The sequence below is a fragment of the Belonocnema kinseyi genome, chromosome 2 (genome assembly GCF_010883055.1).
Source record: "Belonocnema kinseyi isolate 2016_QV_RU_SX_M_011 chromosome 2, B_treatae_v1, whole genome shotgun sequence".
NCBI classification, from domain to species: domain Eukaryota; kingdom Metazoa; phylum Arthropoda; class Insecta; order Hymenoptera; family Cynipidae; genus Belonocnema; species Belonocnema kinseyi.
The window spans coordinates 112,813,629-112,839,135 of record NC_046658.1 but is presented as its reverse complement, the minus strand read 5'-3'; the positions used below and the strand labels follow the sequence as shown (position 1 = coordinate 112,839,135).

Here is a 25,507-nt window from a genome sequence, read left to right as displayed (position 1 = left end):
CTTGTCCATGTTCTCCATAGAATTTAAAAAAATTCCATACCTTTTTCAGCTAATAATTAATCATATTAGAAAGGGGTTAATTTTCCTGGAAAGTTTGTATGAAATAAAACTTTAATTTTGACCTTGTTAGGAATACAAAGGAGCATATTTGGTATCTGTTAATCACGAATAGTAATTAGGATCAAGTCTTCTTTCTCTTTTATCCAGGACTTTAAAAAAAATGTAATGCCTTATCCAGATTCTTCAGAGAATTTTAGAAAATTCCATACCATTATCAGCTAAAAATGAATCAGATTAATAAAGGGGTTGGTTTTCCTGGAAAGTTTGTAGCAAAAAAATAATAATGTTGACCTAATTAGGAACACAAAGGAGCTTCTTTTGTATATCTTAAACAATAATAGTGATTCGAATCACGCCCTCTTTATTCTTCTTTTTTTATACATAACTTTTTCATAAATTGCATGCCTTGTCCAGATTCTCCAAGGAATGAAAAAAAATGCCACGCCTTTTTCAGATAATAATTAATCATATTAACAAAGGGGTTAACTTTCCTGGAAAGTTTGTATCAAAGAAAAATTTAATTTTGACCTTGATAGGAATACAAAGGAGCATATTTGGTATCTGTTAATCACGAATAGTAATTAGCATCAAGTCTTCTTTCTCTTTTATCCAGGACTTTAAAAAAAATGTAATGCCTTATCCAGATTCTTCAGAGAATTTTAGAAAAATCCATACCATTTTCAGCTAAAAATGAATCAGATTAATAAAGGGGTTGGTTTTCCTGGAAAGTTTGTAGCAAAAAAATAATAATGTTGACCTAATTAGGAACACAAAGGAGCTTCTTTTATATCTCTTAAACAATAATATTGATTCAAATCACGCCCTTTTTATTCTTCTTTTTTTTTGTACATAACTTTTTCATAAATTTCATGCCTTTTCCAGATTCTCCAGAGAATTTAAAAAAATGCCACACCTTTTTCAGATAATGATTAATCATATTAATAAAGGGGTTAATTTTCCTGAAAAGTTTGTATCAAAGAAAAATTTAATTTTGACCTAGTTAGGAATACAAAGGAGCGTGTTTAGTATCTGTTAACCAGGAATAGTGATTAGGATCAATTCTTCTTTTTCTTCTTCCTCTGGATTCACAGTCACGGTTATTGTCCTCCTGTAAGCGAAGCAACAAGAGAGAGCAGGTGTGTTAGATAACGAGTAATACGAGTGCCCGCATAGTTTGTGTGTATTCATGAGGTGCCCGTTGGTCACGGGTGGCCGCCTGGAGTTCCGGGCCCACTTCCGGACGACGAGTCCACCTAGGTATGGTTTCTTTTTTAAACTGAAACACATCAGTTCTTCTCCGACAGTAGTTATACACGTTCTTTCTGAAGCTCTTCGAATTTTCTTGAAAATTTGAAAATTTACATTTAAATGACTCCTCTGGATTAATTACAAGAATGGGTTTCGCAAAGAGGGTGAGTTCATCTCGGCCTCATCAGTATTCAAATTCATTTTCCAGTTAATAAAAACTCGTCCAACTTTTTGAAAACCTCTCCTATTCCTTTATTCCCGAAACAACCAAAGTTAATTAACACCATCAAAGCATTACTCCAGTTAATTTCAAATCAGAAATTTATTTTAAATACTGAAAAGAATAAATTATTCGACAGACAAAAAATTAGTCCAAACCAGATTTGTGGGGGATTTCAAAATTCCCTGATATTTCCTTGACTAATTTTTTATTTTCCCCGCGCATTAATATTTTAGAGACAAAAATTCGAATTGTTTACCATTTTTAATATAGAATCTTTTATAAATAAAATGAAACAGTTTAAAACTTAAATTTATACATTTTAAATTGATTATTCTCAAGGTTATCATAGACTAATTTACTTGGAAAAAGTGATCTTAACGCAGAAAAAGTGACCCAAAGGGACTAAAAGTGACTTATGTGCATTAATAATATGACTATTGTTTTCTTTAAATTTTTATTTAAATGAAATCGATCAAATTTATCATAATACCAGGAGAATTTTAACAAATTCAGAATAAGTTCATAAGCCTTCAAACAATTCAAAATAAATTCAAAATAATTAAAATCGATTTAATAAAAAATGTAAAAATTTCAAGTGAGTTTCAAAGTTTGCAGGGCGAATTAAACAAAAAAAAATTTTAAATCCGTTGAATTGAGTCGAATTGAATAAATTTACAAAAATTCAAGTAAATTGAGAAAATTCGATATCATTCAAAAGAGTTTAAAAGAATTCAGGATAAAAGATCCTGGAAAACGATTAAAATGTCTTGAGAACTTCTAAAATCCTTTGAAATTTTGTTAATTTCTTGAAAATACCTTGGAAATTTAAAATACCTTAAAATACTTCAAACCTTATGAAATCAATTGAAAAATCCATGGAATCATTTACAATTCTTTGAAATGTTTTTTAAACCCTTGAAACTTTTTAAAGCTTTTGAAAATTCCTTGGAATAATTTTAAATTTTCCAAAATATTTAATATATTTGGAAATCCAATTAAATTACTGCAATAAATTGAAAATTTCTCGTAATATTTTTAAATCTCTTGCAAATTCATTGGAATTAAAACTACACTAATTTTTCTTATCTTGTCACCAGATGCAAATAATTAGTAAAAGAAATTTCGGAAATTTTATAGTTTCGTTTATAAATGTTGCATACTTCAAGCAAACGTAAAATCTCGTCAAATATACCCTGAAAAGTGATGATACTTGGAAAATTGCCTAGCATACCTTGAGAGCTTTTAAAATCATTTAAAATAATTAAAATCCTCGTAAATATGATAAAATCTCTTAGAATATTTAAAAATATATATTCTCCAACCTCATAGGCCTTATTATATTGTTCTAAAACTTCCGAAATTACAGGAAATTCTTTAAAACCTCATGGCCCTTAAAAATTCTTCGGAATTTTCAAAGATACCCTAAAAACATTAAAATACCCTAAGCATTCTAAAAAGCCTTGAAAATTTATCTAAATTATTAAAATATTGGTTAATTTTTTGAAAAAAGTGTAACTTGAGAAAAACAGCGACTGTGTCAGTGCTGATTATTCAAACTCCCTGACTTTTGCGATTTTTTTTTCAAAATCCCTAACCTTTTCCCTGATTTCCAGATTTTCCCTGACCTGCGACCACCATGTGGAGGAAGAGGATCAAAAAATTCATTAGAAATTCTTAAATAATTATGTTTGTTAACTTGCATTAATTATTACCTTACACTAATTATAAAGTGGATATAAATTGGAAAATTATAGGGAAAAAAATGAAATTTTCTACCATTATTCTAAAAGAATATTGTGACAAATAATGATAAATTATTCAAACAATTATGCATGTTAAATTGAATTTATTCTTGGTTTAATGTAACTGAAAAGTTGAAAATAAGGTGAAAAATTCGGATAAACCCACTATTTTCTAATTCTATTATAAGACAAAATTGATAAATACAATAATAAATAATTCCAAAAATGTATATAGACAAAAACCGCCAAAAAATCATAATTAGTGCCAAAAACTCGATTAACACCATTTTTTACTTATGAGGTTTTTTGGGACTCTATGAAACAGACTTATGGGAGCGATGTTTCAAAACTACGTTTTTATTCGTATTATATGGCTGATTTTGAAGAAAATCTTTGAGTTCTAATTCGATTCAACTAATATTGACGATTCTGAACAAAATTTATAAAAACGTCTTTTTTATGGGAGATACGAGGTAAACTTCATGGGGAACCTCTAAATATCATTTTTTTTAACGCATTTACTTTTTTGTGGATTCGAACAAATTGAGGCCCATAAACGACTGGAAACAATGGGAATGATTTTTCCACAAAAGAGCTAAAGCTGTTTAAAATTCACAAGCGTGAAGTGTGCCTGCGTTTTCTCCTTTCGCAAACAGAACTTTGAATGGAAATGCAACTGTGGGTAGTGAAATATTGTCGACTTCCTCCCGCGAAACTTAGACATTACATAATACAAGGTTCGCGCGCAATTATTTGATTGTTATGTAAAATTAGAGACTATTTTTCTCGCAAAGTGGATGTCGGTGTCTATTATAAAAGAACCAGTGTGAAATATGATCGCCGTAACTTTTCTCGTTTTGCTTCACACCTCAATTGAATTATAACAACCAGTTTCCTTCAGTCGACCATAAGTATAAGACATACCAAAACCGCAACTGACGTAATTTTAATTGAGTACAGGAGGACTTTATATTCGGTGTTATTATTACGTGTGTGAAAAATACGTTTGTAAAGAATACGTTTCCGAAAAGTTATGTCCTCAAGTTTTTTCTTAGTGGTCGTAAATTTGAAAATATGACTATAACTTTTGCCAAGGTAATAATTAAAGAAACAATCTGATAAATTTCTGAAATTATATGCATTATACAGGGGTCTACTAGAGTTTGTCAAAAAAACCTCAAATGATTAGGTGACTTGGTAATGACACTGAAAAGTTTCTTTGTGGCATTACGAATAAATAAAAAAATTTGTGGAAGTGAATAACCTTCGGCAGGAAAAACATAATAAAATAATTTTTCCTTTGAAATATAGTATTTCAAAAAATTACAAAAAATTCAAGTTTGTTAATTTGTACCTAAAGTTGCAAAAAATTTTCATTATTTATATTTTTGTATGCTCTTTGTTATAAACTAAGGAAAAACGAAGATATTTTTAAGTTTCAAGCACATTTTTTTCTATCTGTAGGTATCCTAAGCCATGAGCCATTTTTACAAACGTTTTGATTGAAACTTAAAAATATGAATGTATTTCCTTAATGAATTAAACAGAAATATAATTTTTTTAAATATTATATTTCTTAGAAACAATGTGCTTCTTTCATTTTTTCACTCCAAGCTTATTTATGCATAAACTTTATCTAAAAAAATTAAATTTTTTTCTGTACACAAGAAATTAAACAGATTCAAAATTTCAAAACTCACAATCGATTTGCCCAATAGTAAGATTTTTTTAGTTAAATTTTGTTGATAATGTGACAATGAAACTTTTTAGTGCTATTACTAAGGAATCTAATCATCTTCGGTTTTTTCGGCCCTCCTTAGTGCCTACTAGGTCTCGAAAAATCACGTAAGCAAAATATTGGGTTTTGTCAGTTTTTGATGCTAATTATAATTTTTTGAAGTTTTTTAAGTGCAAATTGTTTTTAATACATAAAAAACTATTTTCTACCGATAATTAGATAGATACAAAGATTTTTTAAACAATTCGTTATTGTATTTTTAATCCAAATATATGAATTGTAAAGAAAACAATTAACTTTCAACTAAAGAAAAGAAATTTCAACAAAATAATTTAGTCCTTAACCAAAACAGATTAATATTCAACCATATAGTTGTATTTTTATCCAAAAAAGGTGTACTCTTAAATTAAAAATACGAATTTTTAACAAATGAGTAAACTTTCAACCAAAAAATATGAATTTTCAACAAAAAATTCATTCAACCAAACAGATGAATTTTCTAGCTAACGCATTTTCAACTAAAAAAGATGCTATTTCTACAAAAGAGATAAATTTTCAAACCATAAGAAATGACGAATTTTAAAAACAGAGATAAATTTTCAACCTGCAAATGTGAATTTTCCACTAAAAAGTTCATTTTCAAGCAAATCGTTGAATTTCTAACAAACTGTTGGCAAATTATGCCTAAAAAAATCTGTCAAATCTGGTTGTTACGGTGGACCGATTTACGTTTACTACATGTAGTTTATAATAGTACCCATTCCCGATATCAAATTATAGTAACGAAGGGATAAATCATGATTAATTACTGGCCTTGTCGATTTAATGTCGCTACATTATTATGAAATCAGTATAATGCGTCTTGAAGTCTTTGATGTTTACGAAATTTAAAAAAAATACTATTTTGTGATTGCAATCTTGAAACTAAAAATTTCTTAACTACAGGATGACGCCAGCAGCTGTTCAGATGATTCTGGTAGCGATGTGTTTAAAAGCATTCCCAAAAATACAATTGCCTTTTGCACCTGGAAAATAGAGGTAAGTTTTTTGCATTTACTCAATTCCAGAAGAATTTTTTTTACGTCCCACTTCTAAAATTTCAATCCTTTAAACAAATATTTGACTTCAAATATATTCTAAGAAATTACTTTACTACAATAGAATTTTAAGTTAAACAATTAAAAAAAATATCATAAGGATTTTTTATTATTATTTAGAGTTATCGAAATTAAACAAGCAGTTTTAATGACTTATTCAGGGGCTACGAGCTATCTCTGTTCGAAAAGGAAAATTTGGTATCTTCCTTTCTGAATCAGCGTACATTATTTACACAGTTTCTTCCAAAGATGGCCCACTGCCTTATCCAGGAGTACCAGTAAGTAATTTTAAATTATTTTAAAATCATACTTTTGGATCACATCAAATATAAAGAATATCTTCCTTTTTTTGCTCTCTATTTCAAATAAATACAAGTTATTAAAGTGCTATAAAAAACTTTTAAATTTATCATAATACGCGACCCATAATATTTATTATTTCAGACCATAACATTTTAAAAAAAAATTGTCTCGGAAAGTAATATTTTATTGTGATTTCCCGAATTTAAATTATTATTATTATTATTATTATTATTATTATTATTATTATTATTATTGATGGTATCGTTTAAAAAGGTAAAAACTATTTTTCCCCAAAAAATTATTGCATATTTTCTCGGGAAAAAAATTGTCTGCTAGCTAAAATCATCTTTTTTAATTTCAAAAGAGATAATTTATGCATAAATAACTATATTATAACAATTAATCTAAAAAAAAAGTTGGAACAAAATTATCGAAAATATCGCACTCATTGATGTAGAATATCTGATTAGTTGCATACTGTGTGGATATGAAGTTTTGAAACTTTTCAAGGATTTTGAAAGGTTTTAAGGCAATACATTTTTTCTTACGATTCCAGGGAAAATCACAATAGATTTTTAATTTTTAATTTCTGAAAAGAATGTAGAAGATTTTAGAGAGAAATTTTTCAATTTTGCAAGATTACAAAATTGTAGAAAAAATTCGAATAAGTTTAAGAGATATTACAAGTTCTTAAGAGAAAAAAAAATTCTATTCAGGTTTCTGGGAAAATTTAAAATTATTGTTTATCTTACAAAATTTGTGTCAAGAGATATTTAAAAAGAGTTCAAAACGTTCCAAAAGATTTTTAAAAATGTGAAAAAAGAATATGGAAAATTTTAAGACAATATTTTTTTTTATTATGTAGAATATTTAAATATTTTAGCAAAAATTTCAATAATTAAAAAAAATATTTAGAAGTTTTAAAAAAATTTCAAAAATAACGTAAAATTTGAACAGGCTTAAAACAAAATACATATTTTTGAAGACTTCGATCTCAAATTTTTAAGTTTTTAAAAGATTTGTAAAAATCTCAAGATAAAAAAAAAATTCTCAAGATTTCTGGATACCAAAGTGATTCTGTACTTTGATAAATTATTGGAAGAGAATATTTAAAAATATTTTAAGACATTGAAAAAGATTAAAGAAATTATCAAAAACGAATTCAGAAGATTTTAAGAAAATTTCAGAAAAATTAGAAAATATTGTTCAATGTTTTACAAACGTCAAACACTTTTGAATATCTTTTGAATTTACTCAAATATTTCCTCCAATTTGATAAAATTCTGTAAAATTAAAATTAGAATTTCGAATATTTCTAGGAACTTTTTGGACATACTTGAAATCTTCCAAAATCGTTTAGAGTTTTCTCGAGAAACCTAGGAAAAGTTTATTTATATAAATCTAAAACGACTAAACCTAGAAACTTAAAAAATAAATAGTTAATAGAAATTTGTTATTTTTTATTAAAAATTATTTTCCCCTTCAAATTACAATTTGCTTAAAATTTGTGTTCCTTCTTGACCACACCATTTTTTTGGTTAAAGTTTATTAATTTGGTAGAAAATTCGTCTTTTTGGTTTGAAAAATGATCACTTATGCTGAAAATTAAATCTTTTTTATTAGAATTGCAATTTTTTGGTTTAAAATTAAAATCTTTTTGGTTAAGGATTCAATAATTTTCTTTAAAATTCACTTGTTTGGTGGAAGATTCATCATTTCAGTTTAAAATTCAATATTTTTTAATTGAAATATCAACTACTACATTTTTCTTTGAAAATTCTTTCTTTTCAGTTGAAAAATATTCTTTTTTGGTTGAGGATTCATCTATTTTGTTGAAAATTTGTCTTTTTTTATGAATTCCACTGTTTTTTATTTAAAATGACAATCGTTTTTAATTAAAATATCAACTATTACATTTTTCGTTGAGAATTCACCTTCTTTATTTGAAATATCAACTGTTTGGTTGAAGATGAACTTCTTTGTTGAAATTTGGATTTGACATATCTGAAATTTTAAAAAATCTTTTTGATTTCTCGATAATCATAGGAAAATTATATTTATATATTCTTAAAAATAAAATTTAGAAAACAAAAAAAACACAGTTATTCGTAATTCTTGTTTGGTCTAAAAAGTAATTGTTCTACTGTTGTTTCCAAAATTGGTTGAGAAATAAAATTCTTTAAATTTAAATTTGATATATATATATAATTACTTTTGAAATTGTTTCAGAACTTCTAAACATTTTTGAAAATTAATAGAATTTTTCCTCAAATCTTTTCTAAAGTGATTTAAAAGTCCTGCAAATTTAAAAATATGTCCTTAAAATCTTCAAGATTAATTTTTGACGATTTTAAAAATCTTTTAGAATGTTTTTAAATATTCTCTTAAATTTCATTTTTCTAAATAAAAAAAAAACATTTTCAAATTTCTTAAGAATTTTGAAATTTTTTTTATTCATTTGAAGCCTTTCACGATTTTTAAAAGGCTTCTAAATTTTTTATTAGAAATCTGCTAAAATGTATATTTCATATTAAATTGGCCCAATTTTCTAGAACTTCTAAACAATTTTACTTACAAATTAAAACTTTTCAAATCGAACAATTAAAATTGTAACGTTCAAAGCTTTTTGGTTTATTTTTGAATATTAGTTTTCCAATAACTGATTTTAAATGAACAGTCAAATGGTTATAAATATTAAGCAATTGATCTTTTTTTTAATTAAAAAATGTCAAATTTTCAAATTTTAGACTGAAACAATATCTGAAATGTAATAAATTTAAATATAATAATTATTTAATAATAATAAATTGATTAATTAATAAATAATAATTATGAATATGTTATTTTAAAATTGAAAATGATTAATAAAGTTTAAATCTGGAAATTCCTAAATTTTGAACTGATTCCGAATCGTCTTGTAAGATCAATATTATTATTATTCACTTATTAATCCTTCATGTACAGTTCAATTTAGAAAATCATTATAATTTATTTATTCACAGTTGATCAACCAAAAATTTGTTATCAAAAATTGTCGATTTCAAACGCTTCTAATTTTTAATTCAACTAGTTATTTTTAACTGTTAAAATCAAACTTCAACAGATTTTTTCTATATATAAAATCCCCGGCAAAAAAATACATTCCCTGTCATTTCCCTGGTTTTCCCGGCCTAATAAAACTCCCTGTAATTTGCCGGTTCAGTGGCCAACCTGCTTTATTTAAAAAATTAATTTCAGAAAAAGATTAACTAAAAGTGACTGCGTCGCAGCACTGATTATTCTTGACAGTTATTGTTTAAAACGCATTCCGCAGAAATTCTCTGACTTTTGTTATATTTTTTCCAAAACCCTGAATTTTCTGTGAGTTTCCTTGACCGAAAAAAATCCCTGACTTTATCCTGATTTCCAGGCTTTCCTTGACCTGTTATCATCTTGATATCGGCAAGAATATTCTGTATTTTACTAGTGTAATTAGATATTTTGTAGTGAAAACTCTTGAAAATAATGAAATAATAACAGGAAAAAGAGGTGAAAGAGAGCACAGTAGTACGAGCTGTTCATTTTTGGATCGGATCGAAATGCGATTCAATGATGTCAAGTGCAGCAGCACTTCGGGCTGCAGAACTGGATTCTCAAATATCAGCAACGATACTATCAAGGGAGGCCCAGGGTCGCGAAAGTCCCCGATTTCTTGCTTATTTTCGAGATCAAATCGTCATAGAAAATCTGCACGCTGAACAACCGTCCTGCACTTTGCATAAAGTCACTGGCTTAACGGTACCAATCCTCACCGAACTGGATGGTCTTAGCTGGAGCAACTTTACATCACGTGATGTTATTCTAATCGATTTGCATTCTAGGTAGCGTTCAAGTTCATTTTTTATCTTAGAAAAAGTTCCTGGTATTGAAAAAATAATTATTTTCTATAATTAACTTACCTTCTGAATTCCAAATAACTTAAAATTAGCAAGCATGTGGATTTTAAATTGATAGTATTCATAAAACAAGAGCCTAAACGTTTTTTTTAGAATTATTTCAATACGGACTTTACAGTCCAAAATGCTTTCAAACCAGGGGAAATAGATTAAATTTTCAAGAAAATAGGGGAATAAAATCTGTTAAATAACATTACTGTAGATACAATATTTCCGGGATTTCAAGTCTAAATACAGTGAAGCCCTTCAATAGCCGTCCCTTCTATTGCCCTTACGAGAATTGACGCCGCGGGTAAATGTAGCAGGAGCTGCGCGAGGTGCGCGGAATCTGCGTTTGTCACTCAGGCGAGTACTCAGGCATGAAAAAACAAAAGCGGAGCAGGCTATAGTAAGTTAGTTCCCACCCACCGTCAGCCCCAAACTCTGCGCTATAGAAGAGTTTCACTGTATTTTTCATTTTAAACAAAACAGTGGAATTTTCAGTCAAAAAAGATGACTTTTCAAACAAAAAAGGCCAATTTCGAACAAAAGAGATCAGTTGTCTAGCTAAAAATCGAATGTTTTTGAAAAAATTAGACTTGCTACCCTGAAAAATGAATTTTCAACAACAAATTTAATTTTTAGCCAAGAAATATGAGTTTGCAACCAAATAGTTCAATTTAAAAAAAAGAATCATAATACTTAAGTAGAGTTGCATTTACAACCAAATATTTTAATTTTCAAGTAAAAAAGATTGATTTTGAATCCAAAAAGACGAATATTCTAGAAATCAGTTAATTTTTTAAACAAGAAAGATGACTTTTCCACCCAAGAAGATGACTCCTACTAAAACATAGATTTTCTATCCAAAAAGAATAATAATGATCAAGACAGTTGAATTTTCGATCACAAAAGATTAATTTTCGACAAAAAAATACTTTTCTACCAAAATAACGGATATTCAAAAAAGAAGTTAAATTTTCTAACAAAAAAATTTATATTTTAACAGAATACGTGAATTTTCGAGAAAATAATGAAATTTACCACTAAACAGTAGAATTTTTTACCAAACCAAGTAGTTGAATTTTTAACAACAACAAAAAAAGAATTCTGAACTAAAATTATAACAGTAGACTTTTTAAATAAAAAGAATAAACTCTTAATAAAAAACAAAAAATTCAATCAAATATAGTACAATGTTTAACCAATAAGATGAATTTTCCAACAAAATACATAACTTTACTACCAAAGAATGAATTTTCTATCCAAAAAGGTGAATTTTCAACAAAACAGTTAAATTATATAGACATAAAAAATTATTTTTCATGAAAATACTGGAATTTACAACAAAATAATTCATTTTTCATCCAAATAGTAGTATTTTTAACCAAAACGAGAAGCTTTCTGAACGAAAAATATAATAGTAGACTTTTAAATGAAAAATAATTCACTTTCAACCCAAAGATACCAAATATCAACAAAAAAGTTAATTTTCAACTTAAAAAGACGAAGTTTGAACAAAAAGGATGAATTTTTGAGAAAATAGTTCAGTTTTTAAGAAAAGAATTAAATTTTCAACCAAGTAGTAGGATTTTTAACAAAAATAGATTATTTCTAGACCAAAAATATAATAGTAGAGTTTTCAATTAAAAAAAAAAGAAAGACTCTCAAGTATACAAGATCAATTTTCACCCAAAAAAGATTCCTTTTCTAACAAAATATGAATTTTTTATTCAAAAGGACGAATGTTCAAGAAAAAGTTGGATTTTTTACATACAAAAAAGTCATAGTAGACTTTTCAATTAAAAATAATTCACTTGCAACCTAATACTTACTTTTATTGTTAAGAATTCATCTTTTTTGGTCGAAAGTGCATCTACTTCGCTAAAAGTTTAACTACTTTGCTGAAAATTAATTTTCTTAAACATTCATCATCTTTATTGCTAATTGATCTCTTGGGTTGAAATTTTCATTTATTTTGTTAAAAAAGGAGGTCTTTGTTGAAAATTCAACTATTTCGGCAGTAAATTTTACTATTTGGTTGATAATCAAACTGTTTTGTAGAAAATTTGTATTTTTTTAATGAATTTCACTATTTTTTATTTAAAATAACAATCTTTTTGAATTAAAATATTATCTATTACATTTTTGGTTGAAAATTCGTATTTTTTGTTAAAAAATCCACTGTTTGGTAAAAAGTTTAATTACCTTTTTCAACATTTATTTTGGGTTGAAGATTCCTAAGTTTAATTGAAAATTAGTTTTCGTGAATTGAAAATTCAACAATTTGGTTTTGACATTTGTTTTTCTTTCTTGCCATAAAAATTTTTGTTGTTGAGAATTCAACTCCTGCTTAAAATTTGTATCTTTGCCTCAAAAATTCAAAAATTTGATTGAAATTTTTTTCTCTCTTCACTAAAAAATCTGATTTAGTTGTAAACTCAACCTCTGGAGAAAATTCGTCTTTTTGGTTTGAAAATTCATTTCTTTTGAAAGAAATTCAATCTTTCATTTGAAACAAAAATATTTTTTGATTCGAATATTAACTATTACAATTTTTATTGAAAATTCATATATTTTCGTTAAAGATTCAACTATTTTGATTTAAAAAATAATCTATTTTTTTGAAATGCAATATTTCCCAGTGTAGCTAAAGAGTATTTTCTTCACAGCTAAATACCACTTCGGTTTAGATTAGTAGATCAAAAACCGTCATTTCACCGTCAAAAAACTAATTAATCTTAATATGTATTTCTGCAACAGAAATATTGTCTTCCTCTGGCTTGGTTCGAAAGCAGAAATCCTTCACAAAAGACACGCCGCCACAGTTCTGAAAAGAAGAAAAGAAAACAAGGCCCAAGTTTTCATAATCGAGGATGGCTACGAGAGAACGTTGCCAGGAGAGATAAGCAAGCTTCTCAACGATGTATTGAACTTGGCAAACAGAAACGTAGTTCCTGAAAATCGGGAACCTGTTCCTCTACCAAGTCCAGTAAAATTATACAGATGCAGTGAACAAACAGGAAAATACAAAGTAGCAGAGCTGAAGGCGGGGCCCATATTTCGCCGTGATTTCTCATCTGACTCAGTTTTCCTAATCGACAGAGGTGAAATTGGCATCTGGGCTTGGGTGGGGAAAAATGTAAATGCAAGGGAAAAACTGGAGGCAGTCAGAAATGCAAGGGGATTTGTTAAAAAGAAGGATTATAGTGCTAGTGTGCCCGTTTCGAGAGCGATTGAATCTCAGGAACCTTTGGAAATGAAGAACCTTGTCAGAGGCTGGGGTCAAGTTAAAGCCAGGCCTCTTACTCTGCCTTCTTCTTTTGAACCAGAATACATGAGCGAAAGGCCCAGGATGGCGGCGGAATGTCAACTTGTTGATGATGGGTCTGGAGAAAAAACCCTCTGGAGAGTTAATCAGCAGCAGGGCCTCATTGAAGTGAGAATTTCACAAACATAGGCAATAAGCGTGGGGTTGATCACTTTTGAAATCTGGTGTACGAGCCTTCATAAAATCTTTTGAAATCTTCAGGGTGGCCCTTTTAATCGTGGAAAAAAATTCCCGGTCATTTCCCGGTTCGCAAACATTTTTCACGACCCATAAAATTTTAAAAACCAAACTATATTCTAGATATTTTTCCACGTAAAATAATAAACAATAAACAACAAATTAAAGCATTCAAAGTGAAACCCTTGAATTTCAACCTTTTAAAATTGAAGTTTAAGTTTTCAATTCAAAAATTGTGTTCAAATGCTCAATAACTTACGCGTATAAACTGGAAGGTACTAACACTTTTAAATTAAACAAAGTTAAATGAAATGCAAATAAACTGCAAAATTTAGAACCTTCATGAATGGCAGAGTTCAAAAATTTAGTTTAACTTCCAAAAATATATATCCACGTTAACATTTTCAATAGTCTAAATTAAAGAATCAAGCAAAGAACTTTAAAAATTTTTTAAATTACATCATTTTAAGTAAATTTAAGCTACACATTAAAAATTGAAAAACAATTTTTTCAACTAAACGGTTCTTAAATCAGAAGTTAAATTATTTTAATTTTAAATAGCCTAGGCATCCTTCAAATCTAAATTCAAAATCATTTTTGAATTTTTGGTCAGAACTTTTCAATACATTTCAAAATGAATTGAATTTCTTCTATAACTTTTATAAAATCCTGCAAATTAAAAAAAAAAATAAATTTGAATTTATAAATAACATTAGAACACTTATTATTTGTAAAAATATTAAAGTAATATTAAGAGACATTTAGAAGTTTTAAAAAGATTCGAATTAAATTTACATCTTGAAATACTTACAGCCGAATTTAAAATCAAATTTAGATTTTTGCAGATTTCAAACCAAAAATTTAGAATTTTTCTAAGAATTGTGAAAGACTACAAAAGAATAAAAATTTTCTTAAGATTCTAAGGAAAATTGAAAATGATTTTTCACTTTGAAAAATTATTGTAACAGAAAGTTTAAGAAAATTTTAAGAGATTTAAAAAATGATCAAAGAAGAACATAGAAGATTTTAAGGATTTTTTTGTTAATTTGCTGGATTTTCCAAAATGGTAGGAAAATTTCGATTAATTTTAAAATATATTCAGAAGTTCTGAAAAAATGTTAACATACTTCGTTTAAATTACTTGAAATAATTTCAAGTTTTTACACACTAAAAGATTTAAAGTCTTAAATGAACATTGAAATATTGATAAATATTAAATACTTATTCTTTTTATAAATTAAGAATTCCCAAATTAAATGGGATAAAAATTAAATAATTTAGACTCACAATATTTTTAATTTAATAGAAACATTTAATTATAACTATATTATTATGGATTTATTTTTAAGTTGAAAATAGTAAAAAACACGTTTACATTGTTTAAAAGCTGAAAAAATTAATAGAAATAATATATTAATAAATTCATTTATTAAATTTAATTTTAAAAATAATATAAAGGAACTCTGCATTAAAAATATATTATTGATAAATCATGAAAATTGTTATCTGAAAATAAAATTATCGGAATAAATAAAATATTAATTTCAATTCTTATCAAGACTTTCGGGTTGAAACAGTGACAATCTGGAAATTCTCAAATTTTGAGCTGATCTAGAATTGTTTGGTCAAATCCATTATTTTTCAGATTTCTATTTTTAGATTATAGATCCATTTTAAAAATAATTTATTTATTTGTATTTACAGTTGATAAAATAAAACTGGTTTTTTTTATCAAAAATTTTCAACTTCAAATGCTTTTAACTTTTAATTTTTTAAATCCTCAAAACTGCACTTTAATTATTTTAAAAACTGTTAAAATCGAACTTGAGCAGATTTTTCTTCTAAAAATTCGAAAAATTCCCGGTTTCCCGAACCGGCGCGGCGGCCACCTTGTTTTTTATAAAAAAATCTTCGATTTTAAAAACTGCTAAGTTTTAATTTTTTAACCTTTAAAACTGCATTTTTAAATTCTTTGAATTAAAATATATGCTTAAAAATTAAAAATCTAAAATGGAAAATTTTTTAAGTGAAAGATTTTCAAAATAAGCATTCTAAACTAAACGATATAATAATTTATAGAAATCACAATTTAGGCAATTATTTTAAAAAGGTTGAAATCAAAGTTAGACAAAATTTTTATTTTAAAATTTTTGTAAAATTCCCCGTCAAAAATAAATTCACTGTCATTTCCCGGTTTTCCCCGGTCCCAAAAATTCCCGGTTTTCCGGCCCAGCGGTCACCCTGAATCTTTGACATATTTTGAAATCCTTTGGGATATTTGAAATCATTTGTGAAATTATTTTCGATCTTTTAAGCCTTTGCCAAATCTTTGAATTGTTGTTTAACATTTGAAATCTTTATCAAACCATAAAAATCTTTGGGCTCTATTGAAATATTTTTAAAACTTTGGAATATTTCTGAAATTCTTATAAAATCATTGAAGTCTTTGTGAGATATTAAAAATCTTTGTGAAATCTTTGCATTTTTTAAATATTTGAAATTTTTGTAAATCTTTGCAATTTTGTTTAAATCCTTGAAACCTTCGTATTATGTAAAAAATATTAATATTTTTAATCTTTATGAAATCATACAAATTTTTGGAATCAATTACAATCTTTTACATTTTTGACAAATATTTAAAATCTTTTTATTTTCTGAAATCTTTGAAACCTTCGAAATCATTTAAATCTTTGGAATCTTTTGAATTACTTAACTTTCTTGTAAAATCTTTTTAGTCTTTAAAAATCTTTGCAATTCAATAATTTGTGAAATTATTAAAATCTTTTCAAATCTTTGGGACATTTTGAAATATTTTAAATTTTTTTGTGAAGCCTTTCAAATGTTTAAAAAGCTTTGTGAAATCTTTGAAATATTTCTAAAATATTTTTAAATATTCTAAACCATTTGCAATCTCCTAAATTGTTGAAAATATTTGAAGTCTACGTGAAATCTTTTAAATTTTTTTTTTAAACAATTGAAATCTTTATACAATTTTCTAAAATCTTGAAATATTTGAAATCTTTGTGAAATCATTTAAATCTTAGGACTCATAGAAAATATTTGAAATTTTTGTGGAATTATTGAACTCTTTTAAAATCATTGCAACCTTTTAAATTATTTAACATTTTTGTGAAAACTTAAAAAAAAATGTAAAAGCTTTGTAAAAACTTTGAACTTTTCTAAATATTTGAAATCTTTGGGAAATCATTTACATATTTTGACTCACATGAAATATTTGAAATTTTTGTGAAAAATTTAAAAAAATTTAAAGCTTTGTGAAAACTTTAAACTTTTTTAAATATTTGAAATCTTTGCGAAATCATTTAAATCTTTGGACTCATATGAAATATTTCAAATCTTTTAAATATTTCTGAAATCTTCTAAAATCTTGGAAATCTTTCGGAATATTTGAAATTTTTTAAAATGTATATGAAATCTTTGTGGAACCATCAAAATCTTTTAAAATCTTAAAATATTTGTAGAATTATTGAACTCTTAAAATCTTTACAACCTTTTAAATTATTTGACATTTTTGTGAAAACTTTAAAAAATTTTAAGAGCTTTGTGAAAACTTTCAATTTTTCTAAATATTTGAAATCTTTTAAAATCTCTAAACTTTTTGTGAAATTTTTTTAACAAAATTTGAAACCTTTGAAAGATTCCTTGAATTCCTTGAATCTTTGAAATTATTAATCTTTTAAAATCCTTAATATGTATTGAATAAAAAAAATTTCAAATGTTTATGAAATCTCTCAAATTGTTTGAAATATCTCAAATCTTTTGAAATATTTGAAAGATGAAGTCTTTCTCATTAAAAACTTGGTGATAATATTGAAATCTTGTAAAATATTTGAAATTTTTACAAAAACCTTTTATTCCTTTAAAATCTTTGATTTTTTTAAATTTACTGTAAATCTTTGTGAAACTATTAAAATCTTTTAAAATCTTGAAATATTTTTAATATTTTGCAATATTTCTAATTTTTGTGAAATATCTAGAAAATTAGAAAAAATTTGAAATCTTCGAAACATTTCTGAAATCTTTTAAAATCTTTTATACTTTTTAGAATCTATCAAATCTTTGAGAAAGATTTGAAGTCTACCTGAAATCTTTGACTTTTCTTAGACATAATTCAAATATTTGTGAAATGTTCTAATCTAAAATCTTGAAATATTTGACACCTTTGTGAAATCATTGAAATATTTGATAATTTTGTGAAATATTTCTGAAATATTTGTGAAATCTTTTCAATCATTTGAAATTTTTATGAAACCTTTAATATCTTTTAAAAAATTGTGTGATATATTTGGAAATTTATGTGAAATGATTGAAATCTTTTGAAATTATTCTGCATTTTTTCAAATCTTTGTGTAATCATTGAAATCTTTATGAAATATTTTGAAAAACATAAAATTTTTAAATCTGGTGTACACCCAAATGTCGAGTGGTCGAAATCTCGGCAATAAGTAATAATATTGTTTCCCCAAAAGCTAAAAGTCCTAGAATAATATTGTTGCCAATTTAGGTAGACGATATAGGAATCTTTTATGCTGAAACGTGCTATATAATGCGCTACAAATACGGACATGGCCGCAGAAGTAGAGTAATTGTAAGTTGAAAATCTTAAATAACGAGAAATCAAATTAACAGTAATGAAAGACAAATTAAATTAGCTATATTTCAGGTATATTGTTGGGAAGGTGCTCATTCTTCGTGTGGAGATAGAGAAATAGCTTTAGAATCTGCTTGTCGAATTGCTGAAGAAGCTTCTGCCCAATTTTTAAAGGCTTCTCAAGGCAACGAACCACCTCACTTGTTACAAATCTATAAGGGAAAACTAACGATACTTGCAGGAGCGCATAAAAATACTCGTAAGTATTTTAAAAACACCATAATTAAAAATCCAGCGATTCTTAGGAACAAAAATTAAGCTCTTTTACAGATTTTCCAGACCAATAACTCAAGTTTTTCCAGGTCTTCTTTTTTACATCAGATAACGAAATAACCGTTACAGATGTAAAAATGTACCATTTCATGTTTTCATTAGCAAACCATTTTTAACCCTTAAAGGGCATACTGGGTCTAAAACACCCAGCGACTTAATTGCGCTTTACCAAAACGTACCAAATTCAAGAAAATGGAACATATGGCACCAGAGTAAAAAATGAAATGAAAACCTATTTTTCTATGTCATTTTCACATAATTTTGATTTTTATCATTTTTATACATAGTTCAAGATCAATAAAATCGTTTAATCACGCATAGTACGGTATATAATTTTTCATTTGAATTCAAGCTTTTATTTTCTAGACTAAATACCTCCTTTGAAACGAACCCTATAAGACTAATTTTATTTTTGAAGCGCCGTATCTCAGAAGTATTCAAGTAAAATTTCAAGTAAAAACATCAAAAGTTTAAAAAGTTATGAATTTTAGAATGAAAGAAGTCATTTTTTCTAAAAATGATTTTTTTTAACTACTTTAAATTTCAAAAACTGTCATGAAACCTTTTTCTCTTTAAACCAGATAGATTAAACATCATTAATTGATTTTCTTATAAAAAAATATCCAATATCGTCGGCACAGCACACGTTTGAATACCCTTGGGTACCTAACACCCAGTATGCTCTTTATGTAATTTTATGGAAATGTACCCTTTAAGGGTTAAAGAAGACAGAACCATAAATAAACAAATTCTCAGTTTTTTGCGAACATAAGTCGTATTTGAAATCTTTGTAAATTTGTTCAAATATCTTGAATTACTTACAATCTTCTAATTTCTCTGAAATTTTTTGGTATCTTTTGAAATTTTTGCAAAATATTTTATGTATTTAAAATCCTTGAAGTCCTTGCGAAATTTGCTGAAATCTGTGTGAAAGCCTTCTTTAATCTTTGTTTATGAAATCTTTTTTGTTCATTTGAAATCATTGAAATATTTTGAAATCTTCTCAAATTTGTTGAAACCTTTTAAAATAGTTTCACATATTTGAAACATTTGTGAAATCTTTCGTATTCGTTTTAAATTATTGAAAAATTTTGATAAAATCTTTGAAATATTTGTGAAATCCTTCTGAGGTCTGTTCTATTAATTTGAAAGAATTTTTAATACGTGTAAAATCTTTTGAAATCTTAGAAATCTAGTTTACTATACATTTTTTTAAATATTTAAAATCTTTGAAATTTTTTGAAAGTTTAAAAATCTTCGAAATTTCGTGCACACGCCTTTTTCAAATCTTTATGAAATTTTTGTGAAATCCGAAATCTTTTGAAATATTTGTAAAATATTCTAAATCCTTTTAAATATTTTTAAATCTTTGAAATATTTTCAAAACTGTAAAAATCTTTAGTAATGTTTTGTAATCTGGTTTACACTCAAAAGTGGCGTAGATAAACCCTTGAAAAATCCGTTATATGATCATAGCTCATTCTAATTCTGAAACTGAATTAATATCAGAAATTTCAGTAAATAATTTTTATAACTTTGTAAGTTTAATATCACAAAAAATGTATACTTTAACCTTATATATTCGCGAAGACGAATTGCAATCAACAAAATAATTGGTGAAGTGTAAAAAAATGCCTAGAAATCTTTGTATTTATTCTGTAATAAATAAAAGATCAATCATATCTTGATAAATAACCAAATTTCTTCTAAACGAGATGTTTCTTTCATAATAGTCTTAAAGTTTTAAATCACTTTTAACATTTTATTAAATAACTGTTAAAAAAAAAGAATTATTAACTTAAGGTTCGCGTGAAAAATTAAAAGAGATTTCCAGGTTTTCAAGCTTATCAAAAAATCCAAGGAGAATTCCAGGTTTTCAATATTTTCAAGGTCACTGGACACCCTGAAGATATGTTAATTACGATATTTTTTTATTAGCACCAAGTAAATACCTAGTCAGAGTTTTTGGATCGACTCCCTACACTTCCAAAGCAGTTGAACGGTCCCTAAAAGCAAGTAGTTTGGATTCGAGTGGGGTTTTCGTTTTATTTTCGAGCACGCCAGTGGTCTGGTGTGGCAGTAGAAGTACCGGGGATGCAAGAGAAGCTTCCAGAAGATTGGCACCTCCTATCGCTCCTCTTATTCCCGAAGGAAAAGAAGATAACGACTTCTGGTCACAAATGGGAGGTAGGACCAAATTTTCAACATAGAAAAATAAAAGACTTTCCATAAACCACGCTATCAGTTTTACAGGGAGGGTGAAGGGGCTAAAACTAAGTAAACCCCAGTGAGAAAATCCAACTATATTGTTAAAAAGTCGTCTTTTTCACCAAAAGTCCAACTATTTTGTTAAAAAATGCATTTTTTTTAGTTGAAGTTTCATCTCTTCCATTTTTGCTTAAAAATATATCTTTTGTAGTTCAAAATTTGACTATTATGTTAAAACCTTATCTTTTTTAGTTAAAAGTTCAACTTTTTAGTTGAAAATTCGTGTTTTTGGACAGAAATTTAACCTTCTTGGTTGAAATTTTGGTTGAAATATCAAGTTTTAACACGCTTTGTTGAGAATTCATCTTCTTTCGTTGAAAAGTCGATTATTTGGCTTAAAGTACAGTTACTTTGTAAAAGAAATTTATAATTATAGTTGAAAATTAAAATATTTTGTTTTAAATTAACTTTTATGTCAAAAAATTCTACTGTTTTCTAGAAAATTCAACAATTTATTTTAAAAAATAAACTATATAGCTTTTTACTAAAAAATCATATTTTTCGGTTGAAAATTCAACTTCTTTCTAAACAGTTGTCTTCTTGGCTTAAAAATTAAATAATTTTTCGGAAAGTCATGTATTTTGTTCAAATTCGTGTTTTTCCCTAAATTATTTATCTTCTTGGACGAAAATTTATTTTTCTTGTTGAAAATTATTTTTTTTTAATCTACAAATTAAACTATTCAACGTATGGCTAAAAATTTATCATGTATATTAGATAAGTGGGAAATCCATCTTTTTTATAGAACTTTGTTGATAAAAAATTCATCTTTTGGGTTAAAATTTTAACAATTTTGTTCAAATTTCGTTTTTTGTATTCAAAGTTATTTTTTTTATCCCAGTTTTTATCTAAAAATTTAACTATTTACTTTAAAATGAACTTTTATACTAAATATTCTACTGTTTTGTAGAAAATTCAACAATTTGGATGAAAAATCATATTTTTGGGTTGAAAATTCAACTTTTTTGTGAATAATTCATCTTTTTGGCTTTAAAATTAAATAATTTTGTTCAAATTCATCTTTTTCGGTAAATAATTTATCCTCTTGGTCGAAACTTCGTTTTTTTGATAAAAAATTATTTCGTTATGCAAAAATTAAACTATTCCATTTTTTGATAAAACCTTATCATGTATATTAGGTAAGTTGGAAATTCATCTTTTTTTAATTAAAAAATGCATATTTTTAGTTAAAATTATTTTTTATTCGAAATTATTTTTTTGATCCTGGTGTTTATCTGAAAATTTAACTATTTGATTTTTTGTTGAAAATTTATCCTGCATATTGTATAAGTTAAAAATTAAACTATTTGGTTGAAAATTTATACATATATTTTGTTAAAAAGTCGTATTATGGGGTAGAGAATAATTCTTTTTTGTTGAAAGGACCATTTTTTGGCTTAGAATTGAAACATCTTGTTAAAAATTCATCTTTCTTGATTGAAAATGATACATTTTATTAAAAACTCACCTTTTCCGATTTAAAAGTCAAATGTTTTTTGAAATTTTCAACTTTTTAGCTTAAAATTTATATTCTTTTGTTGAAAATTAATCTTTCATGGTAGAAAGGTCATCTTTACTGGTTGACAATGAACTTTTTTGATGAGAATTCAGCTGTATTCTGAAAAATTTGTCTCTTTACCAAGAAAAGTCAAATATTTGAATGAGTTGTATATTTTTTTGTTTTAAAATTTGACCATTTTATTTTTAAAAATTTATCCTTTTAATTGTCAACTCATCTTTTATGATAGAAAAGTCCTCCTTCTTGGTTAAAAATTGATTTTTCTTGGTTGAAATCACTTTTTTGTTAAAAATTCAATCATCTTCGAAATAAAATCGTCTTTGGCTTGAAAATTTTACCATTTGGTTTAATCTTTAACTACTTTTCGGAAAACTCGTCTCCTTAGCTGGAAAGTTCATCAATTTCGGTAGAAAATCTTTTTTCGTTGAAAATTGAACTATTTTTTTTTGTAAATGCAATATATTGCTGCTTTAAATCTTACAAATTTACAGTGTTTCGTATTGAATTCTATCATTTATCTGCATTAATCGTAAAAGAATTTATAAACATAAAATCCGTATTTGTGGATGTATCATAATTGGAAAAATTTGCAATGCAGAGCTAACCAGGCATTAATTAAACTTGCATTTACTTAGGTCGAGGAGATTACGGGACAGAATTCGTTGACGACGAAGAAGAGAAAGAAAAGCGCCTTTATCACTGTCGCGTTGAACAAGAATTCTTCATTGGACAAGAAATTCTAGGATTCACTCAAAGTTCCCTTCTTCCAGAAGCGATTTGCTTACTAGACGCAGGAAGCGTGATTTGGATTTGGGTGGGGAAATTCTCGGCGGTTAAATCCTTGAAAGATTGCGTCGACAAAGGAAAAATATTTCTATACACACATCCTGCTGGTCGAGATCGAAACACTGCTATTTCAATAATTAAACAAGGTTAAAACTGAAAAATTATTAGGTGTTATAATATAGAGGGTGGCCGTTTTGCTTGAGAAAAAAAATTCACGGTCATTTCCCGGTTTACAATCATTTTTCAGGGTCATTAAAATTAAAAGATTCGAACTCTTAAGGCTAAAAAATTTGTCATTTGAAATTATAAAAAATTTAATTAAAACTCTCAACATCGAACCCTTAAATTTAAAACTTTTAAGATGAAAGCTTCAAGAATTTTTAATTCAATCGCTCAATAATTTATAGATATTAAATGGAAGCTTTTAATACTTTCGATTAAATATTTTTAATTAAATCCCGTTAAACTTCAAAATTAAATATTTTAAACTTGTGTAAATTGTGCAGCTCAGAAAATTAAAAAATATAAATCCACACTATCATTTTCGATACTTAAAATTGATTTTTTCAAGATATATGAAACTTACCTTGAAACCTTTCAAAATCCTTCGAAAATTTTAAAATTTTTGATTTAAAATATTCAAACATCTATATTTTGTTTACAATTTATTTGCAATCTTTTCAAAATTTTAAATTATTTATACAAAACTTCTAAATATCTTTAACAATTATTCCAAAATTTCCCAACAATCTACATGTTTTGAAATCTTTTTATTATTTTTCAATCTATTCAAAATTTTTTAATGTCTCTTAGAATTCAAAATCATCAAAAAAAAATTTGTTTTGTTTTTAAATATTTTCTTAAAATCCAAATTTTTTAATTAAATATTTAAAATTATCCAAGAAATCTTAAGAAATTTGTTCACTTTTGTAAAACCTGTCAAAATCCTTTAAAAAATTTTTATTTGATTTCGAAAACTGCAAAAATTTATATTTTATTTAAAAAATATTTAAACCTTTTCAAGTTTCAAATTAAGTTTGAATTTTTAAAAAACTTTTAAGTATCTCTTAAACTTACTCAAATTTTTAAAAATCAACAAATGTTTAATTATTATTTATATATCAAGATTCAACACTTTACTTTCAAATTAAAAATGTTCAAAATAGTACAATTAAAATGGTCAAATTCAAAGTCTAAATTTTGTTCTCTGAAATTTCAACAATTCAAGGCTTTCTATTTCAAACAATTCAATTTCAAATGATTTATTTTTTAATACAAGCAGTCATTGTTAAATATTAAAACATGCTTCTTTCCCTAAGTGCAATTTTTTACATTTAATGGGTTAAAAATTGAATATTTTAGTCCGAAACAATGTTTAAATGAAATTTTCAATTTAATAAAAGTGTTTAATTATGAATCTATTATTTTTTAAATCAAATAAAATTCAAAATAGGTTATAAAGTTTCAATCGGATGTTTAAATTTGCGCAACTGGGGATTTCGAATTGAAATACTTTAATTGATAACATAAAATTCAGTAAAATATTTAATTTTAAACAATCCATTTTTTTTCTTTTTCAGAAAGGACTTGTAAAATCAATTTTCAAAACTCGAACTAAAATTCAATTTTAACTGTTTAAGTCTTCAAAAAACAGTTGAAAACGAACTTATGTTAAATTTCATTATATTATCTGTTTAAATAATAATTAAAACAACGAAATACTAATTCATCATTTTTTTCATAGGTCTGGAACCACCGACATTTATAGGACTCTTTGAGAATTGGAACCACAACCACTTACGTGAATATCAGTCTTTTGAAGAACTGCGCTCTTCTTTAGAAGACAAAGAACCAACGATAACTCCAATATCAAACAAACTTATCACCGAATTTGATAGTTTCGTGAAATATCCCCTCAAAATCTTAAAAGGTGACCCAGAAAACCTTCCTAATGACGTCGACGTTTCAAAGAAAGAAATGCATTTGACTTTCGATGATTTTATGGGAGTTTTCAAGATTGAACCAGCTGAATTTGAAAAACTTCCCGCCTGGAGAAGACAGAGACTTAAGCAAACAGCTGGTCTCTTTTGAATTAAAATTTTTTTAAATTCGACTATTGTAGGAGCTTCAGAGATTTTATTAAAAAAAAGAGCTAT

General features: G+C 26.3%; 1 protein-coding gene across 2 annotated transcripts; it reads left to right on the top strand.

Moving 5' to 3' along the window:
* The first annotated feature begins 1,370 nt into the window (after nt 1-1,370).
* Nucleotides 1,371-25,507, top strand: LOC117167543 (villin-1). Of its 2 annotated transcripts, none has more exons than XM_033352552.1 (10): nt 1,371-1,472; nt 5,957-6,049; nt 6,270-6,386; nt 9,931-10,271; nt 13,089-13,764; nt 18,359-18,442; nt 18,518-18,704; nt 20,717-20,965; nt 23,201-23,497; nt 25,096-25,442. In XM_033352552.1, the coding sequence occupies exons 1-10, from the start codon at nt 1,455-1,457 to the stop codon at nt 25,440-25,442; spliced, it is 2,409 nt and encodes an 802-aa protein (XP_033208443.1). In that variant the 5' UTR covers nt 1,371-1,454. The 2 variants fall into 2 exon arrangements, with proteins under 2 accessions (XP_033208443.1, XP_033208442.1); XM_033352551.1 differs by lacking the exon at nt 1,371-1,472 and adding an exon at nt 4,165-4,368 and having other exon boundaries at nt 25,096-25,507.